Here is a 23898-nt window from a genome sequence, read left to right as displayed (position 1 = left end):
AACCTAACGAACTTCAAACTATTGTTGGGACAGTGCTGTGTATCACTTTTCAGTCTCCTACGCCGTACGTTTTCCCGTACCAAGCTCTGACATTTGCTCCGGGAAGCCGAGAAGAGCCTGGAATTTCTGTGCAAAATGACGTCAGAGCTGGAATTGTGTGGGATACCCCCTCCTCGCATTCCCAGATCGCGCGCGTTCGAGCTCAGCGTCGTCCGCGGGACACAAAGCAGCACATAACGGGGCCTGTGCAGATCGGGCGGAGTTTAGCCAAACGCGCTTTGCTGTGCCTCCATCGGCAAGGCTGGGTGTGGTTTTCAAAACTCAGTTCCGTTAGCAGGAAATCGACTCTAGGACCGCTAGCACCTCACTTTGAGCGACAAAGACCCCGCGAAAAGTGAAACTTTGTTGGAGAGATCCGAGGAGTAGGTTTTCCAAAAGAGCGGTGACGGACGTTCACTCTTTGTCGTGGACATTAGCCGCTGGGAAAAAGTTTGGCTGTCTGTTGACTTCATTGTATCAGCTCAGTTTGTGACATCCGCGCGAGAGAGACACAAAATACAGTCAAAATGCCGAAAACGGTGAGTACCCGTGGGATACGTAAACAATCGAACCGGGTGTATTGTGTAGCGAACAAAGGCGAAGAGATTTCAAGGTGCTTTTCAACGCTGCGTATTTGGGGGTGAAACGGGAGACGGTAGCGACGCGTAGGCGCTCGGAAGGGGCGAGGATGGTCTTTCACTTGCTGGAAAACAGTTGGCATTTCTGCCAACCAATGAAAAGTAGGCCGATCTCGATGCACTATTTTTTTTAGCAATAATTGGTTTTATTAACAACAACAACGAGCTTTCACCTCAACTCGCTACAGAATAGCATGTCTCGTTTCAAATAACGTTACACAGGACAGTTTCTCTAATATAATCTCTCTCTGTTGCATGTTCTAAGTAGATGTATAACATTAAAACATTTAATTTTTATTTATACCCATTTTATTCAAACAGACACGCTAAATTTGGTTATATACAGTTCTGTTTGTCGGTGTCTTTTTGTGTTGTATATGGGCTGAACCGTTACTCGGTGACAACATGTAACCCCCCACTATCGTCAAATCTGATTGGCCTTCCTTCAAGTTCTAGTGAATAGACCGCGTCAAGATCATTTTAGCGCCTCCGTGCTGCCGGTTATGGCGCCGCGGGTTCGATTTTTTTTAGATAAGGATTCGGGACTGGAAACTATGAGACGCGTCTGCCGGTGGGTCCAGCTTGTCCGTCACTATGGGAGGACCGGACGAGCTCATGGCGCAATTTTCCACGCCGAGGCGTGGTGTTCGCCCAAATACCGACCTAACTGTGGGTTTTTATCACGAGGCTCTCTTTTTCGGTTACACCTCGCAATTAGTGAATCATTCTTTTAAGTGGATTACGTTTAAGAGCCACAGTCAAACAGGATACACCGACACGTCTTTTTCTGATCACGTGGCTCACATCTAGCTCTCAACGTTCTCAGCTTAACGTTCAGTTACTTGCTAGTATATAAATAAATAAAGCCCTTCCGTTTTAAATCTTTGTGTTTGATCTGAAGATTCACATATATAAGTTGATACGTCTTAACTACATAAATCATTTATTGAAATTAATTCAAACAGTCACTTTCAAAATAAGCACCAGGAAGAGCTGCTACGTTTTAATTTTAAAAGTAAAATATTTTATAAAAATAAATATCTTTATATTAGACACATGATCAATGATATTAGAGATAATTAAAAAAAGTTAGCTTAAAGGGCTTCACCCAACAATTAACTTTCTGTCATCATTTACCCTTAGATTGTTCTAAACCTGTATACATTTGTTTTGCTGAACACGCAGGAAGACATTTGGGGGAATGTTGATAAATAGGAAAATAGATACCATGGGAGTCTATAGGGGTTGAAATTTGACATTCTTACAGATATCTTCCTGTGTGTTCAGCTTAAAAAGATATGTATACAGGTTTGGAACAATATAAGGGTGAGTAAATGAGGACAGAATTTCCTGCATCACTATATAAAGTATTACTTTACCACAATGTACATTAATGAAATTTGTTGCCTATAAATTTTTTTTGATAATTATAATATTTGGTTTGTTAAGCGGTAGATCAACATCACAGTCATGTTTGTATTTATTACATTTTTACTAAGGTTAGAGACATAGATATGAAATGTAACACAACCGGGTTATGATACACAGTGACAAGCAGATTCTAAATGCCAGATATTTTAAAGGTGTCATATGGCGTGAACATGTGTTTTTCTGTGTCTTTGGTGTGTTATAAGTTCCTCATGCATGTATTGTACACGTAACGTTGCAAAAATTTTAAGTGTCGGAACAAAAGATGCATTCTATCTAAAAGCGAATGCTCACCCAGACCTGCCAGAAACGCCTCGTGTTACCACACCCCCACAAATCTACGTCAGTTCGTGGCATGAGTTGATTAAGACCGCCCACATGTAAGGTGGGCGTACCTGTTGGTACAATTGCTATGGAACCTGATGTTCCAAATATGGTAAGAAGCGTTACATTTCCGTCACACGCTTGCAGTATTTGACCAATCACTACGCATTAGTTAACTGGCCAACCATAGCACACCTCGCTTTTTAGAGCAATGAGCTTTGTAAAAAATCTGTTTGTTTCAGAGAGGAGATACAAACATCCATGGTATGTGGAAAATACAGTCTTTTTTAACCTTAAATTGTCTATACAAATTGCATTACAAACAAAACAAACGATAACATTCGTTTTAGCTGTGTCATATTACTCCTTTTGGAATTTAGTTCTGATAACATGGTTCAAGTCTAATTTAAACCTGACGTGTTAAGAGTTGTTCTCAAATATCTCAAAATATCTCCATCACACCTATATGCAATAGCTTACACATTGTATGTAGTCTTTGTATGGTAGGCTCAGATGCTTTACCGGATGACCTTTCACTAGTCTCCTCATGTTGCAGAGTGAGGACAAGCTCAGCTGAATTTGAATTATATAAGTTATATTACATTATACATTATATAAGTCTGGTTGATGTCATGGCAGAGGTGCAATATCAAATAAAGTAGATGTTACTATAAAATCAAGAGTGTATGGGAGGAGTGATTCCAAATCTCACTAGATGGGGTACACTTTTTGGGAATAAATGGAACACATTAAAGCACAGTAAAGCTGGAAATGTACATTATGTCTTATAAGGGAGGGACGTGATATTTATTTTGGAGGTTCCTTGGATCTGTGTTTGGAATCGTATTGGCCTGTAAAAGAATTCTGAATTTTTTAGTGTCTTACAAGTCCATGAGTATTTTTTCCGATAATGACTCAAGGCTTCAGTGCTTAGACTGTGCTTACATCACTTCCTGTTTGTACATTTCCTGTTCTGGGCCAGCTAGGTTTGACGCTGCCACTTAGTACCTTATTTGGAGTTTCACAGAACTGCAGCGTGCACACACACAGCTTTGTGTAGTGAGGACAGGCCCCTTTTCCGCTTTAGATTTCTGTTGCCTAGTCAATGCAGCTGTTTATCAAAGCTAATGTACCAAAATGGCCTCTTTTAGACTTTGCACACTCTCCTCTCTCGCTTGCTCACATACTCTCACAAACATCGAAAGTCATCAGTTCCTCTCAGTGTATCGAGTGGGAGTTAGTTGACCTCTGTAGGTTGAGGTCAGAAGGAGTGAGCAGGCGAGGAAGTACGCAACTTATTATAGGTCACATTAACATGGTCATCCACTTGCAACCATTTTAAAACTTTTTGTTTGGCCTTAAACTTACTTTAAACATAGCAAAAGTCTGCCTCATAACTATTTCCTTTTATAAACTTTAGGGATGTCATGATACAGCGTGGCATGATGTATTGTGATACAATATGTATGTGGGTGTATAGTGTAGCATCTTTAAAAAATAATTTTGGTTGAGCTGTGAATGTCACTAGCGTAAACGTATCCGGTTTTATTTTTCAGTGACAGATCTGTTCAATTTGTATTATTTTACATACAGAAGGTTCAGCTAAACATTGAATGCTGTCAATTCTATAGCACGATACAACATAAATGTTAATGACAATCTATTTAGTTGATTTTTTGTTTGTTTAATTGTAACATCTTGTTCAGCATATCGTGGTACTATCGTTCTATATCGAATCATGAGGTGAGCGTATTGTTACACCACTAATAGCCATAAAGCATTCAGAAATTAAACATGATAATGTTAGTGTACACCAATGCCTTTGTATTATTTATGAACTGCTTATACATGATCGGTCCATTGTGAATTCAAAAGAGGGCTGGAGGTCTTTGGTATGTGTCAGGTGGGGAAGGATTAACTACGAACACACGCACACACAGGGAAAGATTAATGATCTTTAATAAGGTAAAGCTCCAGGGGGTTTTGAGGGAAAGTTCTAGAGTTTGTTGAACACTTCACATCCCGATGGAGGAAAACGGCAGGATTGAACTACATCTCACTTCAAAACTTGTAAGTCGAATTTGTGTGTGTTTATAAATAAATACATATATTTAAATATGGAGAGTTTGTTCCTAAAGGAGATAATTCAGTTTTTTTTATAAATCATGTTTTTTTATGTTATCATGTTTTTATTGTGTTAGGTAGCTGTATTTTTTGAGTTATCATGGCTTAAATCAAAACAAACCAACTGCAGTTTGATTGATATTAATTGAAATGCACAATAAAAAGATGAAATTTAGATTTTTTTTACAGATTCATCTCATTTTGGAACGAAACTCTTCATATATTTTAGTGAATTAAACACCTTTTTTATTTTGCGTATGTCAATTTCAACGATTTCTTAAGTATACTTAAGTATACTATAGTTTTATACTGGGCAAGACCTTTAGTCTAACATTGATTTAGCTGATTCTTTAACCGACTAAAGGTGTCTTCCATTCAAACGTGAAAAGTGAAAGCCAGTCTCATTTTGGAAACGGAAAGTCTGTTCTGCATTTCGTATTTGATTTAGCAACTGGTTAATGGTATAGTTTGACAAAATTCTGTCCAAAAACGTCAGCATTTTAGATTCCAAATAAGACATTTGTGTGAATGCATAGCAGTGTGTCTGTAAATAGGATTTTATAAGGGAGATTTGGACCAGAAGGAATGTACTAATCAAGTAATTCATGCAAATCCTTCTGTTTTCTACAAGATCAAATCCTCTGCATATGTTGCTTTATATAATCATATTTGACATGTCATTTAAAGAAATCAAACACGTAAACTGTGTTTGCATAATGACTCCTGGTAGATTATTCATTTTTTTTGTGGCGAAGAAATGACAATAACCCCATTTTGATGAAGCTATATAAATGTTTATGGGAACTTGAATGACTCGCATACTTTGCATTTCTAGGTTTCTGTTGCGCACATACAAGTTTTTTTAGCAGTAGTGAAAGAAATGCAAAACGAATATTACTGGTGTCATGTTGAACATTTTTCTGTTCCAAAGATCGAGCCGCAAATGCAGTCAAAATCTGCTGTCACAATCATTTTTCGCAGGGAAGTATGTAGCGCATCAGTTAACCAAAGAATGATAGAAGAATTAGGTAGACCACAGTTACTTTGTGGTTAAAGTTAACTTAGGGGGTAACAGTAATATATATACGCAGTTGTTAGCTGTTAGCTTTCTATCTCTTCTTGTTTGCTTGGTAGGATGGGTGCCATTTTGTCTCAGAGTCTGTGTGTGTGAATGAGATTGAATCAAATTTAGAGATTTGTTTGTAAATGAGAGTGTTGTATGGGTTAGTTAAAATATTATCTTTAATTACTCAAGGTTTTTATGGCTTGTTCTGTTTTCAAGTGCAAGTCTTTTTCACAATGGAAGAGTGTGATGTGTAGGCTTGTTAATTGGCTTTGGGGTGTAACAGAATGAATACGGAAGGGGTTTGATGCATGTATGCTTGCCAAATCTCAGTCATCACTAGCCAGGCCTTAAGACTGACGGCATAAGGTTTGGACTTCATAGCATCTTTCATTGGCCAAGAAATGCCCGAGAGGCCGCCTGTCTAACATGTACAATAGCCAATTGAATTACATTTGGTTCAACATCATGCTTGGAGGCGTGAAAATGTTAAGTTGGTTCCCCAACGTGTGCTGAAAATGATGTAGAATTCAATTCCTGAAGTGTTTCCAGGTTTTTTTTGCTTCATGCATCATACGTTAAGTCGAAAATTTGTGACGTCTAATGCTAAGATTAGCCAAATCTTGGCTTTATATAAGCCGGAATTATCGTTATTGCAAGATGGCAATTCTTAACCCTAAACTTTTCATTGCAGAACAATGCTAACAATTTATTAAACAAATTCTATGGAGCACTGCACATAACATGCAAAGAAATAGTTATATCATGGCCATGATTTGTTAGTTAACTGTAATTTTATTCATCATGGAGTAAAAGATGCGCTCTCATTCTGTTTCCAGTGTCAGCGAACGCACTCTTGCTCTCTCTCCTGTATCTAGACGAGTGCATTCTCGCGAACATCTTAACATGAACTGCTTCGTTAGCAGCAATGTTGTGTTGAGTCAAAGTCACTGATCTTTATTAATGACTAGATTGCTAAAGACGTCACTACACTGAAGCTACCACGCCGCCATGTTGGTGTGCCCAAACGTACTATTAAATTAATTAGGAGTTAATTGGGAAATGTATTTATGATAAAGCAGTTACTTACCAGTCCCTGTTTTTATATCTAAAGTCTCACAGTACATCCTTACAAAGCAAATTTCTTAAGAGTAAATAATTTGGTCCTACTTTGGTTTAGAGAGTGTCCAACAGGTTTATGTACATACACGGTGTAAAAACACTTTCATTTTCTAATAATCGGCAGTTATTATTACCTTATTTCTTGACTGACTCTTAAATGATTCATTTGGCGATCAATCTGTCTAATCCCCTCCTTTCTATCTGTCAGATGGTCTAGTCTGCCGTGCAGCGTTGCAAATGGAACGTAGGCGGGCATTACACGTAGTGTTGTAAATCCGACCCCGAACAGAAATTAGAAAGACAGACGAATCGTTCGCGTGATTCGGAGTCGACTCCTTTTTCCCAAACCAATAACTTTGTTATTCATTCCTTTTTAAGCTTTACAACATTAAATATGACAAATGTGCTGATTATGATAACTAAATAAAGATAAATACAAGGCTGTATATGTTCTTTAAACATTTACACATGTGCCATTACAACAGTGTGCAAAACACTCTCACCTTCTATACACTGATTTCTATACGTCGTAATTCTGCCCAAAATAAACCATAAATGTCATAAAAATATCAGAAGTAACAATTAATTTATAACACAAGAAAACTATAAACTTATTGCCTATTGAGCTGAAAAACTGGTTATTTTAGATAATCATTTCGAATGTAAGTCAATGGCAGTCTCTGTCAGTTGTGCATAGCAAGATGGCCGCGCGATTTCTTCCGGTGACTTCACCTCCTGCGTTTTGGGCACAATCCAGTCATTTATATAGATCAGTGGTCAAAGTGTAGATGATGCAATCCACGGATTCAACACATCCAAATACGCACCACTTCACAATTTAGACGTGCCGCCCACTCATGATTCAGTAACGCATTTAAGAAGATGGGAGAAAGTCGGTCGAGATACTTCATGATCGCCACCTGTCACAATTACAATCTGATCTCTAGAGATCCAGTTGTCATCCGTTTACTCGAAATGCACGTTTGTATCATATTTCTATGCTATACATGCTGTCATTTTTTTAAAGCATGATGTTAAATAATCTGTCAAATTAATCTGTTGATATCTTCACACCTTTATTTTTATAAAAATCATTTAACCCCTTATATAATCGCCCTTATTTTACAGCATTTTATTGATTGCAAAAACAAGTTATTATAGTTTTATGATTATATATTGTGATAAAACTATGATGAGCATTTACAGTCGAAAAATTATCCGATCCGTGACCCAAAATCCATAAAATTATCCGAGCCACCAGTTTTGTGATCCGTTGCACCACGAGTTGACACATTACACAAGTCATTTCAAACATTGAAACGTATACCTTCAGATTAAAAGATTTTTAAGATCACAAGAAAATTTTTGTCATGTGATCCCAAAATAGTGTTTATGTGTGTGTCATACGCAGGGCTTGGTACTAATTCTATTTATAACCTAGCTTTGTGTAATATGCTTATTGTCAGCTCTTGTTGAAGACAAAATATTGCATTTCAAGTGTTTGGGATAAAAGCGTCTGATATATAAATGAATCAATGTAAATGACAACTTCTCCACATGACAAGTTTTTCACATCCTACTTTATTTATGTTAGTTTCTATGGGAACACTTGGATTCACCAAAATATTTTAAGTGCATTTTAGCTACAATAAAAAACAATCTGAACTTGCTAGCTAAATGGTTTTATTGTCTATACTACTGCCGTTTAGGTTATTTTACATGTCGCAACGGTCAATCGTTCTCGATTATCATCTATTAGTATGTGCTGCTAAATAACCGTTATGACACAATATTATATGCAATTTGTAAAGAAAACATTTGTCTTAATGTCTAAATACTATCTTTAGCCTATTCTCTACTGTTTATATGTGTCATTGTGTAGATGTCATTGTTCTGGATGTGTATGAGCAATGTGAGTGCGTCTTGAGTTAAAGCAGGAGGATTGTTCTAAGAATAGTGATAGAGAAACACTAGAACGCCGGGTCCACTGTAAAGACCACACCCATATCACACACACCCTAACCAGGCAGAATTACAAATTCTTGGTTCCTGTTTCATGAAGCCATGCACTATTTTTACACTGTGAGACCATCCGGGAATGAGAGTCCATTAACCTACCGATACTGTTCCACACTTCCTTGCAAACTTGCCAGTACTGAAAGAGATGTATTATATTGGAGCTTGCGTATATGAAATGAACTCTCACTCAAAGAGGAGTGGAAAAAGAAAGTAGAAAAACGGCAGTCGTTGAGAAAGTTTGACTTGTTCTCTTTCTGTTCCAACTGGCTGATGCAAGTCTGTGAAACAGCAGAACTAGGGTTCACACACACACACACACACACACACACAGACACAGAAAGACTATTCCTAAATGAATCACCCCATACTAAAGTAATTCCCAGAGTGCTAGATAGTTACCAACAGCGACACACTCATTCTGAAAACAACACCACGCAGGCACGCACACACAAACACACACACACACACACACAAGACACCTGGGTATCAAGAGTTTCACAGTTCAGCCATTTCACAACCTGACTTATTTCACAATTTCAATATCACTTTCTGAGCATGATTATTTTTAACATCACACAATCTTATATAGTGACTTAGTATGTGGATTTGAAGGGATGAGGTGAAGTGTGGATAGGAAGAAGTGTACATGAATGGGTGTATGAATGAATAAGGGCTGTGTGTTAGCAGGATGTAAGAAGTTGGTGTGTAGATTTAAAGTGGATTAATTTGGTACACTAGCGGCCGGCACCTAGTGGTGAGGTGGTGTATTGCAACCAACGGCTAACTCTACCCCCCCATCTTTCGAAACACAGAACTAAGATGTCATCACGTTTTTGCTTCTTTACCGAATATAACCTGTACAAAAGCACTCTGTAGAGCAATTTTCCATTAAGGGCTACTGTAGAAACAACATGGTGAATTTCATGGAAGGGGGGTCCCCAGTGTATGTAGATAGAAATAGCTCATTCTAAAGCAATAAAAAACGTAACACTTAATTGTGTAAGGTCATTTTACATCTTTGAAGACATGTGTGTTATATTGCATTTCTGTCAATAGATCCTACAAAAAAATACACGCAGTACTAAGCAATGTTTATACATTCTCTTAGATCTTGTGAAATCTTCTGAAGCCATATGTCAACTTGGTGTGAGCTTCTTTATAAGCCAAATACAATCAGATCGAGTTTTTAACAGTCTGAGCACATGAACAGAGATCAGCCTCACAGCTGCCAGATAAAGCAGGGCATTATGGGTACAACGGAGTGTGAAGGTACAGGCCTAAACTGAGCTGTTTGTCTCAAACACACTGGTTTGTTTTACAGTGAGCACTCCTACGATAAACTCCTTTTTTAAGAGGGACCCCTAATCAATTCTTGCTAATTTTCTGATCATCTTGATAGTAGGGATGGGCATTTAAAGCAAAAATAATATTCGAACTATTCGAAAATTATTCGAAATTCGCACCCCACCCCCACATGGACGCATTTACAGTATTACACACACAAACGGAGAGAGAGATAGAGAACATTTACGCTTAAAATCAGTATGACGGCACACTGCTTTATGTATTATAGAATATGCAATCTAACATTAAGCAATACATTAAGATAACGCGCTGAAACATTAATGATAACTATTCGAATGACGGGACTTATTAACAGTACGTCGATCAGAATCGACCGCTCATAATGCTAGAACATTTCCTTGTAAAATATGAGCATGCACATTTATACCAACGGCAGGGTGATTAATCAGGAAAATATATTAAAGCCATAAATATTTTAGACCAGACTTAACACGCGTAAAACATATTAACCGAGTGACGGCATTTATTAACAGTCCTGGACGATTTCATGAATTAACAGCTCAAAAGGCTTCTATTTCTATTATCATGAAAAAGTTTCTCCAGTCTGGCAGTGATCGTTTTTCTAGACGAACAGTAAACTCGGTCTGTACAAACTCCATAAGATCTTTAAAACCCTCTCCTTTGACAAAGCCGATCGGAAGCATATCAATAGCGATCATCTTAGTAAATAAAGCCGTTATTTGCTCCGCCCGTCTGGCATCCAAATTGGTTGGGCTGACCATAAAACTAGCACCTGACTGCTGACCTGTGGGAGAACCTGCTGGGTGCTTCGCCCTGAAAAGATTGTGCATCGTAGTTGTTGATCCATGATAAACCAGCTTTACATTGCACTGCACTTTATTCTCATTCATTTTATTAAAGGACCCCCACAAAGAACACATTTTTTATATCAATTTACCGTTTCCGTTATGCCACGCGGGTCTACAGTGTGCGTAACTTCGTTACCAATTCTTGTGTGAAAATGTTTTCCTTTACTGTCTCTTGATTGACAGCCTTTAGGTTTTAGGTGCGTCGTTATTGGCAGCGCCACCCTTTGGTTACATGAACGCATTACACGTGAAAACAGGGCAAGTTTTTTAAGATCGCACACACTATTCGAAATTCGATAATTAAATATACTATTCGAATATTCGAAACTCGTGACTCATCCCTACTTGATAGGGCTCTCATAATATACAAACATGTATAAATGTTTCTTTTCTTAAGTATTTTATAAAGGTTCTCACAGAACTGCAGAAAGCACTTGATAAGAAATAAATCAAACAATTTTTTGGTGAATTTGGTGTCCCCTCGTGTGAAATATTATAGCTGTCTCACTTTCCTTTCTGGTGTATTTGCTTTGTTGTACATCAGTACAGTATATTGTGAACATGAATTTAAGAAACAATAGTGGTCAACATGATTTCTTTTAAACTTTGAGATGACTGTTTCCTCCAACATGAGGTTGCAGATTATAAAGTAGAAAACATTACCGCATAATGCATATATAATGTAAATACAATGGCACTGTACTTTTTAAAAGCAATTGTTACTTTATAGAGTACATACATGCCTATTTTTCTAAGCAAAACATATTATTTACATATACACTAGTGTTTAGATGTTAGGCAGAAAATATAACAAAATAAAGTAGAAGAAAATAGAAATCTGATTGAGACATACCATACTTATCGTCTGCTGATTAATCTGTTATTAATAGGAACTGTGCTCTGATTGGCTGTACTTGTACAGCTAAGAGGAAGTGGACATTGCTTAGTGTTTCTACGTGGCTACATGGTGTGGTCATCAGTATCCGGTGGGGTGGAGGCAGGGATGGGGTCGGGGAAAAAGAGAAGAGAGAAGGGGGATATCTTTTTCCATTCTTCCCTCTTGCGGTTTCCTTCTATTGTTTTTATCTTATCCAGACCTCCAGAGCACAATCCGTCATGTTAAAATAGCAAGCCACACTTAAGAGCACACATTGACACATACATTGTAGAAACATGACTGTTTATACACATACACACTCAGTGATTTTTTTTATTGTGGTGTTTGATAAAAATTGAGTTAAATTCAAGATAATTGAATATATTAAAGATGTCTATCACAATGAGGGATTTTTTTTATTTTAATTGCCCAATCAGTCTTGTTAAATACAATCTATTATTATTGCATTTTTGAATGAAAAGGTACATTAAAAACAAATCCACACATCTCCATAGTTTATTAAGGTGGTTTATCTGTCTTGCTATAATGATTACATGGACTGGCACAAACGCCCAACATGTTGATCCATGTTATCTCAGCATCATTTTAGATATCTTGTTTTCTTACTGGAAATGAAGTGAAGTTGTCAGAGTTAACAGTCAGTTTCACAATGTTGCATATTTGATTAGTGATCTAAAAACGGCTGAATTTACTGCAGTAATGTTACTTTGCTCAAAATGTGTCAAATCCTAAAAAATCATTTTAAAGTTAAAAATATAATTATTAATTCTCCTTATTTGTATTTTTTAGATCAGCGTTCGCGTGACTACGATGGATGCAGAGTTGGAGTTTGCCATCCAGCCGAGCACCACCGGGAAACAGCTATTTGACCAGGTGTGTGTGAACCTCTTGCTGCTTTTATGATCCTTTCACAACATGCACAAACACACGTTTCTTGCTTTCTTTTTTTAACTCTGGGTCTTCGAGAACTCATGTGCATTTGGTGTTATGTACTAGAAGTCTATATTCAGAGGGGAATTCTCCCCTCCTCCACCTCACCTCTCTCTGTCTTACTGTGTCTTACCGTTTCTTATGTAGGGTGTAATCCTGTATCTTCCCCTTGTTCTTATGTTCAGTCATTCTGTTGTCCATTGTGTTCAATAAGCCACACTTTCTCGATAAAAGACAGCTTTGTTCCTGAGCAACCTTTAATTTCTCGTACAAACACACAAAGCATTTATTCTCCAGGCTGTTATGTAGGTTGCAGGGTCGCATGTTTTAACAGAAGTTAGACATTCAGCTTGAGCTTTTGGGATGAGATGAGGGCTGATTTTTGAGAAGGGCTATTAAAAGCAAAAGTTCAACCCAAAGATCACTCACCTTCACGTTGTTCGAGACCTGTGTGCAGTTTTTTTTGCCTTGTAACAACACCCAGAAGTGGAAATATGTAAGGATTTTATATTTAATGACTATAAAGATATCACATCTGACAGTAATGACTTTTTATCACGTTTTCTTAAGTTCTTGGTCTCAAAAATCCAAAGACCAGAAGCAGCATCACGTTGGGTGTGTTGTTCCTTTAATCCAATTATGGTCTTTTACTGTGCTTTAATGTATTTCCTTAATGCTTATCCAACTTCCTGCTGTCTGTCTTTAAACTCTTGTGCTGATCATCCAGCAGTGCGGACAGCATGGTGCTATTAACAATAGAGAGAGAAGCATATGTAAGTGAGGAGTGTCGCTCTCTCTGTTTACAAATCGCATATAAACACAGCTGTCTCCTTCACTCCTCTTCATCTATCACTCCTTTTCTCTGCCATTACTCATCTTTCTTTTGCCTTTTCTGTTTCTGTTTAACCATCTTACATCATTTTAAGGCACAGCACAGTCTGGTTGATCCAGCATGTCACAAAAAAGTCTCACATTTTCAACATCTCACATGCACAAACACAAACCTTCCCACCCTGCAATGATGACAAAGATAAAGGATTCAGTGTTTATATTCCACTGAGAACTAAGAAAAGTGAAAGGATTCGACACATACCGGCACCATATGAGCACCACAACTCATGTGAAGATCAAAGCCTATTTTGTTGGACATAAATGCCAGATTCTTATTCATCCTCCATTTCTAAATTCACATATTAGTGTCTATGTTGGTGTACTGTCTGTGAGCTCGATTCTCATACTTACACACCTCTACCCTGCATTAGGGCTGCAACTAACGATTATTTTAATAATCGATTAATCTGTAAATAATTTTTTCGATTAATCGATGAATCGGATTAAAAAAAAAACACAAGAAAAGCAATAATTTCCAACCCTTTATTCAAAAACAGAACTAAAATCTTTAGAAAGTGCACAAGCATGTTGCTCCTTGAACATCCCTGAGCTGTTATAAAAATAATAAAATCAAACAAAAATGGACTAACACAAAAAATATACACATGTATGCTTAACATCTGCCAAATATATAGACTTTTTTAAAATAAAAGTGCCACCTGAGCTGCCAGAACAATAAATAATTTATAAAAACTAAAGAACAATACAAATCAGAAAACTTAACAGGATTTGTTTGAATGTAAGAACTTGTTCTCTACACTACACTGCAGACAGACACTCGCAGATGCACACACTCGCAGATGCACACACTCGCAAACGCACACACTTTTGCAGACGCACACACTGACAAACACTGACACACACACACACTCTCTCTCAAATTCACTTGAAGCTTATTCATTCAATTACTACCATCATTGTAGTAAGTGCAAGCTTCATTTATACACCACATTTTAACAAAGCTTAAGATGACCAAGAGCTATAAAAGAACTTTAAAATTAAATTAAAAAGTACAACACACACAAATATATTTGTCAATAATAACCTATATGGGAGAAAGGACAGAATAGCCTATACACTGCAAAAATTGCTTTTCTAACTTAGTAGTTTTGTCCCGTTGTCAGTCCAAATTTAAAAAAAAATCTTATATCAAGAAACATGTACTAGACACATGAAAAAGCATAAGAAATTATGTCTTGTTTTCTGAAAAAACACGTCAAATTAAGTGATTGTTTGCTTAAAGCAAGAAAAATTATCTGCCAATGGGGTACAAAAATAATCTTAATGAGATATAATTTCAAACAGAAGTTTTAAGCATCAATTAATTTTCTTGTCTAGTAATCTTGATTTAAGATTTTTTAGATATTTGGACTTGAAATTAGACAAAATTACTAAGGAAGTTTTGCAGTGTAGCTATACATGACAACAGATTGATAAATGAATGGTCCAAAAAAGGCGAGTGAATAAAAACGTGTTTTTAGTCTTACAATGCAAAGCGCAAAGTAACTACACCACCCCTGATTATACTGTTATTAACGAGCTAATGCTAACTTGTGATGCTTGTCAATCTGGATAACGAGTAAACATCCGCACCAGGGACATTACGTTCTTCACTTCGAAACGGAACAAAAGTAGGATTCTGTAATGACTGAACCTGCTGTTGAACTCCCTTCCTCCTCATCACAGACTCAAACATGTTTGAGTTTCAGGTGCTGGATCATTGCCGCGTTGCTCCCGCCATGTCGCGTTTGCATATTTTGTAGTTAACACAGTTTTTCTGTTTATTTAGTGTGAAATGCTCCCGCACCTATGATGACTTGGGTCGCGCTGATTTCTCTGCCTCCGTCATGTATCTTTCCTCCGCTCGTTTTTTTATTTTTGCTCCGCCCTGTATATGAGGCGCCGAACTCTGCTAGCATCAGTGCGCGAGAGAGACCGAGTGTGTTTACTTCGCTCCGCGCTCAAATAAAGTTTTTTTTTAATAACCAAACGTCTCCGCGTCGCGCGACACAACGAATCGATAATGAAATTCGTTGACAACTTTTTTACTAATCGATTTTTATCGATTTTATCGATTCGTTGTTGCAGCCCTACCCTGCATAGTAAAAAATCTGACTAACAACAAATTTTGTGTCTTGGATGTTGGTCCCAATCATGTGACGGTTCATTTTTGACTTCCCTGGTCAACAAGTTTTTACAGAAACTAAAACATGCACCAGACTAGCCCAAACCAGCTCACGGTCTCACTCTTCACAGCATAGTTAAGATATTTTTCCATGTCATATAAACTTGTGAAATTATGTTTAACGGATAAGTGTTCAGTAGGTTTGCTTTTGTCTTTAAACAGTCATTTTTTTTAAGATTGGTATAAGATGTGTGTTTTGTATGTCTATAGGTGGTGAAAACCATCGGTTTGAGGGAGGTTTGGTTCTTCGGACTGCAGTACCAGGACACCAAAGGCTTTTCCACCTGGCTTAAACTCAACAAGAAGGTGTGTGTGTGTGTGTAAGCACATGAATGCTCAGTTTATAAGCACTTTCATAAGCTATACATTAGTGAAACCATCAATCATCAGCCATTTTTAGACTTTCAGTATATTAGCTCTTTGTGTCTCAAAGAAAGTCTTATTGATAAAGAATAATAGAGAAAATAAATGAAAGGTCTGTTCATTTGTACTGTAGATGATGGAGACCAGAAGGCAGGTGAATGAATGAATGGCTATGTGTAACCCCGGTGATCAATTCTGTTTCATTCCTTGTTGCCTAGGTTACGGCTCAGGACGTCCGCAAGGAGAGTCCTCTGCTGTTTAAATTCCGGGCAAAGTTTTATCCTGAAGATGTTTCCGAGGAGCTGATTCAAGAGGCCACTCAAAGACTTTTCTTCCTTCAGGTGTGTGTGCTTTCTTCATTATATATTATATATATATATATATACTATAATATAATAAAGTATTGGGTTACATTTTTTACATTTCATTTTATTAGGAAAAAGAGATTCAACTTCATTTAAAGAACTCAATATACAATATCATTAGTTAAACACACAGTTTCAAGTTGAAGATTACTATATTACTTATCAGCATTTTTAATTGACTAACTACACACTATATTGACTATATCACAATATTTTTGAGTCTTTGGTAACCCCAGATATGTATATAATATTGTATGTCACTTTAAACTGATATAGGACACTTTCTGGTGATCTGTAGTCTCTTGAGATCCAGTATATAAACGTCACATCACTGTCAAAGCCAAGGCCAAACATGTGCTGTGGGCTCAGATATACTTACAGAGAACATGTGTTACATTGAGTAAACTGAAATGGATGCCTCCTGCTGTTGAGTGCAAGCTTTAGCACAATCTGGTGGTCAACAATGGAATTGCATTGCATGTCTCCTTTTAACATCCATTGTTTGCTGCATGTTTCAGGTAAAGGAAGGGATTCTGAATGACGATATCTACTGCCCCCCCGAGACCGCCGTACTGTTGGGATCTTATGCAGTGCAGGCCAAATACACCGACTACAACAAAGATGTTCACATGCCCGGATACCTGTCTGGCGAGAAACTGCTCCCACAGAGGTGCGTGTGGATATCTTAATATCCATACTTTGTGGTGTAATCTCAGATACTTTCTAACCAATCTTTTTTCTGCAGGGTTCTGGAGCAGCACAAGCTAAGCAAAGAGCAGTGGGAGGAAAGAATTCAGGTCTGGCACGAGGAGCACAAGGGCATGTTGAGGTACAGACACATACACCCAGCCGATGGAATGTGCTCTTGGCCTTTCTGTGGGTTATCACCGTTCACAGCGGCCGGGCGATAACGCGACTATGTGTGTGTTTCAGAGAGGACGCGATGATGGAGTATCTGAAGATAGCTCAGGATCTGGAGATGTACGGGGTGAATTATTTCAGTATTAAGAATAAGAAAGGATCTGAGCTCTGGCTGGGAGTCGACGCCCTGGGACTCAACATTTACGAGCAGAACGACAAGTAGGTTTTTAAAGAAATTCATTTTGTAGTATGCCCTTCACTTCTGAAGTATGTCAAAACTTCAAGAAATATCAAATCAAACTGACTGACTCTATTTTGCTTTTTTCAGGATGACACCTAAAATTGGTTTCCCCTGGAGTGAGATCCGAAACATTTCTTTCAACGATAAGAAGTTTGTCATCAAACCCATTGATAAGAAATCCCCGGTAGGTGATGAGAAGCTTTTTCTGCCACCTCTTTTAAGAAAAGAACAGCTTTAAACCGGTATTAAGCTAGTTTGGCCATCTTAGATACACAACCAGACAAGCCTGTTTTATGCACTTGACAGACGGTCAGTATAGAATGATGGCCAAACCTGCTAAACACTAGACAGGCAGACCAGTTAGACCGGTTTAAACCACTTAGGGAAACCTTAAGCTTATTGTGCGATTTATCATGTGTCCATTCTTATTTCTGTGTCTAGACAAGTAAAACTATTACGGTGTTTGATAAGCAGTAGACTAGTGAAATAATGTTGTACACAGACAGTTAACATATCAGAGTTTTTCTTTGTAGCAGCACGTTTGGTCTGTTTGTCTTTTTTACAGTCACACAAGAGAGTGTAGATGGGAATGTGTGTCTCTTATCGGTGGTATAACAGTGAGCGTTCGGCACTCACGTTCATGGCCGTCTCTAAACTCACAAGCTTTCTGTTGCGTTTCATTTAAGGATCAGCTTAGTCACAGATGGTCCACCTTCTTTGAAATGAAATTATAATGGGTTCTAATGGTACACCAGTGTAGACGCGGTGTAAGAGTCAGCGTTGCAATATTAATGAGCCAGTATCATACGCACTTTCTGCCAATCTCATATTAATCTTGAGTACCTATACAGTAGTTTTACATGCGTCGAGATACGTTAAAGAGAGATACAGCTGTATGATTATTTCTGGAAAAACACGAGCTGCTGGAGGCAGGCAGTGGGATGAAACGACAGCACAAGCACACAACACATCATCCAATTAATCCCTTCGTGTTTTGTACATTATGCACGTACACACCGATTGTCAACAAAACACAGACAAATTCTGTGTTTTCAATTACCACGTGCGGTTCATGTCTAGCATCTTTTAGCACTGGGACCGCGCCATCTATCAGTTTCAAATGATCTCCAGTCCAAAGCAAGCGTTAAATCTATCGTTTATATTACATCCTTCACTGAAATTCTGTGAACAAACAAACACCTCAAACTTCTCCCTATCACAAGAGTAACGAGTTGCAATGCAGAACCACAAACTTGATGCAGAACAGCTAATCTTGATGGTAAGGGGGTCTTACTATCGTTGATTGACGCGTAGGTGGGCTATGTCGTTTGCATCGCCAAGCTTTTCCAGGAGAGTTGCCAAATAAAAGGAATAGGATCCAGACTTATAAAAAACTTTCTGAAACAAGTTGGGAGTGATGGGGGAGAGGGTATCAAGCACAAAAATACAACGTCTTATGTACAACTGTTTTTTTAACATGTTTACAATGTTAAGCATGAGAAACCAGCACGTGTAACATTGTAAAGAAGTCAGAATGCATGAAATGCTGTTAAATCCCCCCTTTAAAAAAAAACTCATCTTTTTTATAGGTTAGCAACTTTGGGTAAGTTTGTATATAACATTTTTCATTCTGTCCCCGCAGGACTTTGTCTTCTATGCCCAGCGCTTGCGCATTAATAAGAGGATTCTGGCCCTGTGCATGGGGAACCATGAGCTGTACATGAGACGCCGTAAACCAGACACCATCGAGGTCCAGCAGATGAAGGCACAGGCCAAAGAAGAAAAGAATCACAAGAAGATGGAAAGGTGAGAGAGCAAGCAAGACAGGTTGATTTAGAGTCTAGGGCTCAAAATTAGCATCATAAGAACAGCATGACCATTAAGGAAATTCATAGTTCACCAAGTAAAAATTCTGTCATCATTTGCTCACCCTCTTGTCATTTCAAACCTCTATGACTTTTTCTTCTTCAGAACACAAAAGAAGATATTTTGAAAAAAAAGTTGTGAAATGGACCCCATTCACTTTGATAGAAGTGAATGGGTGCTGCCGCTGTTCGGTTACCAACTTTGTTCAAAATATCTTCTTTTGTGTTCTGGGGAAGAAAGTCTTGAAGTTTTGAAACGGTTTATGATGACAAATATTTCATTTTAGTTGAACTATCACTGTAATGTTCTTTTCAGCAGGTTCCTTTAGTTGATAAGTGGTTTGTTGTTCATTCTTTATAGTTTGATGCTTCACAGTGCCTTCGAAGGGCAAGTTCCTCTTCTAACAAGTGTGTCTGTTTTTGTGTTTAACCTAACGGGCACTCACACACACACCCTCATGTTGCAGGGCAATGCTGGAGGACGAACGGAAAAAGAGAGAGCAAGCAGAAAAGGAGAAGGAGAAGATCGAGAAAGAAAAGGAGGAGCTGATGGAGAAACTCAAAGTGATAGAGGAACAAACCAGAAAAGCTCAGCAAGGTGAAGTGGACAGAGTGAGACATGCTGCTTGTATTTTTGCATTACTTGATCAATCATTTTTGTGTTTTTGTGCAGAGTTGGAGGAGCAGACCCGCCGGGCGCTTGAGCTGGACCAGGAGCGTAAAAGCGCTCAAGAGGAGGCAGAGCGTCTGGAGCGAGAGCGCCGCCTGGCGGAGGAGGCCAAAGCGACTCTGCTGCAGCAGTCCGAGAACCAGATGAAGAACCAAGAGCATCTGGTTAGTTACCATGACAACCACATTATACAATATCAGCCACCATGGCACCATGTTCTCCATAACAACTTCACAACAACTATACAGCAGCCCCACATGCAGTAGGTTGCCGTGGTGACCCCACAGAGCGGGATAAGCCGTTGCCATAGCAACCAAAAATACAATTCCAAACATCCCCTGACCACAGAATGTAAGGCAACCACAATTACACGTGTTCCTCTGCATCTCTGAGAATGTGTGGGTCTGTTTGTGTGTTCGGACAGGCGACTGAACTGGCAGAGTTAACCTCAAAGATCTCATTGCTTGAAGACGCCAAAAAGAAGAAAGAGGAAGAAGCAACAGAATGGCAACAGAAGGTAAACATGGTTACTTGTCATTGCTAGCAGATGCTTGCAATTAAAAGCTAACGATAAACACACAGACAGAAGCAAAAAAACGGCGAAGAAGCATCCGATCCCATAACGTTTGATGTCTTAAAGTGATAATTCACCTAAAAAGGATTTTTTCTCACTTTCTTGTCATTTCAAACCGGTATGACTTTCTTTCTTCTGCAGAACACAAAAGAAGATATTTTGTTATCTGGCACCCATTCATAATATATGAAGTGTCCCTTTCTAGACCATGCTAAATATTTTCATCTCCATTTATGTATTTGTTGCCATGGACTATTCAGTTCAAATGAAAACGCAGCTTCAAAGCATCTTCATGTACATATAAATAGTGATGATAGGGAAAGAGAGATTATAAAACATTATGAAAAATACAATGCACGTTATTATTGCAATTTTCGATTGTACATATATGTACATTGATTATTTATCTGACAACATGTGGCATGACACTGTTTTGATTTAGTTTTAATGGGTCGCTGTATGTTCCTTACAGGCCATCGTAGTCCAGGAGGACCTTGAGAAGACGAAAGAGGAACTGAGAAATAAAGTGACAGCGACCCACGTGACGGAGCCTGTGCACAGCGAAAACGATAACGACGAGGGTGACGAGAGCAGCGCAGAGGCCAGCGCCGAATTTTCCTCTGCAGTCTCTTACAAAGACAGGAGCGAGGAGGAGCGCATGACGGAGGCAGAGAAGAACGAACGGGTGCAGAAACACCTTCTGGTGAGAAGGAAAACCACTTAGACACAATCACACAGAAAGCACTCTTCGCAGAGTCGTCACCAATCTTTATTCATTCTCTCGCAGGCTCTGACTTCTGAGCTGGCCAACGCTCGGGACGAGACCAAGAAGACCCAGAACGACATGATCCACGCAGAGAACGTACGAGCAGGACGCGACAAGTACAAGACGCTTCGCCAGATCCGCTCTGGAAACACCAAACAGCGAATCGACGAGTTTGAGTGCATGTAATTTACCACGGTCGGCCAGCAGGGGGCACTACAGCCTGCCTTGCACGTCATGTCTGCAGAGAAACTACAGTACCCACAACGCACCACTCCAACAGCCAGACAGGCCGAACAATAAAGCCAAATATAGAATAATGCTGCACAATTCACGATCCCTTTAATTCAGAGGCATTGTTTGGGTTACTGCATCATGATAGAGGAGATTTATTTCTTGCTTTGTGTTTTGACATAGACGTAGCTCTTTTATTTGAAAACATATTAACGGTTTGCTGTTTGGCTGAACTAAAGGGTTTTGATTCATTCAAATTGATGACGAGCAGAACTGGATTTCCCTGAGCATTGAAGTAGAAAAACATTCCATTGTAAGGACAGATTGAGAAAGCAAACTCTGGAGAAGAAGGACCAACCGTATGCCAGCATACCAGGACCGTAATTCAAAGTAGTTGACATTTTATTAATCTACACAGTGCCATTGAAATGGTGTAATAGCCTAGCTATGATGAGTTGCTGTAACATTGCATCTCTGTGCCTTTTCGAATTAGAAAATTACAGTATTGATTAAAACACATGCTTAAGACCTGCTACCTGCTGCCAATGAACCACTCAGCCAAAACAGGTGGCCCGCGAGAGCAAAGTGTGTGTGTGTGTGTTTTTGTGCGCATGTGTGTGTGTTTGTGTGGGAGAGAGAGTGTGTGTGGATTCCTATTAAAATTTAGTTTAGTAATAGTTTCTCACTGCTGCAGGTATGTGGCCGCTCCCTGTTTGAGCCTTTTCACTGAAGAGAAAATATCAAACTGTATTTTTAGTTTAGTTTTAATCGTATTCTTATTTTAAGCTTTTTTTCTGAAGGAAAAGACTTTTTTTTAGGCGTTTGATTGCCTTTTGCAGTATTATTTCGAAGGATCCTTTATTAGACACTTCTAAGCATCTTCTGGGATTCCATTTCTCCCTTTATGTCTGAACAGTATTTACCCAGAGTGAACACAGTTTTTGGAGTAGCCCCGCACCTGTAGGCAGTGCCTTAGTTGATTTTTGTAATCTAACCTTACATTCATCTTTATTCATGCGGCGATATGCCGCACTGAAGCAATATGACGTCCCTGGCTGCTTTTGAAGAATTTATTCTTTATTTGGATCTTACACTTGAATAATCTGAGCTGTTTTGATATATAAGAACAGAGGTCTCTTTTATGCTTGTTCTTATCATATATAAAGCTTGTTACCTGGGTGACGTGACATCATTCAGAATTGGACGTTTCCCGCCATTTGGCCGCAGCTGGCTCCTCGTCAGCCCATCACAGAAAAGATTGCTGCTTATCATGTTTTCATCGCAACTGTCAATAAAATATTAAAGTCGTCAGATTAACGGCCAGTGTTGTTTGTAGAGCGTATTGTACTATCTGGTTCGACAAAACCTAATCCAATATGGACGAAAGAAATATCTCTGTCGAAATCTCTCTATAAACCATACAGTTAAAATCAGCAACACCTTTTCTGTTTAAAAAAATAATAATATACAGACATGAGCAGATTCCATTTAATGAAAAAGATACTCATTTAGATACTCATTAGATAGTTTAAACAGTGCTTTAAGTGATTTCAGCTGGTTACAACCTAGTTATTTGAATATTTAGATTTTACAGCAGAGGGTCAGATAATGGTTCCTAGTCTGTCTAGTTTTATGCATTCAACAGCAGAGGGCATTATTTAGCTTTATTCAAGTTAGTTCCAGTGTCAACGAACTGTGGACAGAGGCCCTTAAAATTTCCTGTTATATCTATATTGGGCACAAATAAAAGTTATTTGGTCTTATAAAATAATAATACTTTCATACAAAGAACGGTAAACAACAACCATCACGAAAATGCATCAAAAAATATATTTTTTGTTTGAACTTATTAATGAAACCTACTGGACCAGTGGATGGGGATCTTGCTGTGTAAAGAAACAGGATGTCTGTAAAAACAAAGGAGTCTGTCATTCTTGCTTAATAGGAATGTTTTGAGAAAACCACGATCCATGATCTGGACAGTTACCATTTTCTGTATTCTGAGTTCTCTATGCTCCCTTCAGGCTGACGTCAGACTGCCAAAGATGAGAAGTAATCAATACAAATACTAATTTATAAACAACAAGCCATAAGTGCTTTTTAATATCCTTGGTCCGACGTATAGAG

At 38.4% G+C, this 23898-nt stretch overlaps 1 protein-coding gene across 1 annotated transcript; it reads left to right on the top strand.

Moving 5' to 3' along the window:
* The first annotated feature begins 198 nt into the window (after positions 1–198).
* Positions 199–23088, top strand: msna (moesin a). The gene is made up of 14 exons (XM_056745092.1): positions 199–578; positions 12619–12702; positions 16046–16141; positions 16417–16539; positions 17082–17233; positions 17309–17392; positions 17497–17643; positions 17753–17849; positions 19308–19471; positions 19998–20128; positions 20204–20364; positions 20625–20717; positions 21247–21477; positions 21562–23088. Exons 1-14 carry the CDS (start codon positions 567–569, stop codon positions 21724–21726), a joined length of 1740 nt encoding a protein of 579 aa, XP_056601070.1. The 5' UTR covers positions 199–566; the 3' UTR covers positions 21727–23088.
* The last annotated feature ends 810 nt before the right edge of the window (positions 23089–23898 follow it).

The sequence above is a fragment of the Triplophysa dalaica genome, chromosome 4, assembly GCF_015846415.1.
Source record: "Triplophysa dalaica isolate WHDGS20190420 chromosome 4, ASM1584641v1, whole genome shotgun sequence".
NCBI classification, from domain to species: domain Eukaryota; kingdom Metazoa; phylum Chordata; class Actinopteri; order Cypriniformes; family Nemacheilidae; genus Triplophysa; species Triplophysa dalaica.
This window is presented reverse-complemented; position numbering and strand designations above follow the sequence as displayed.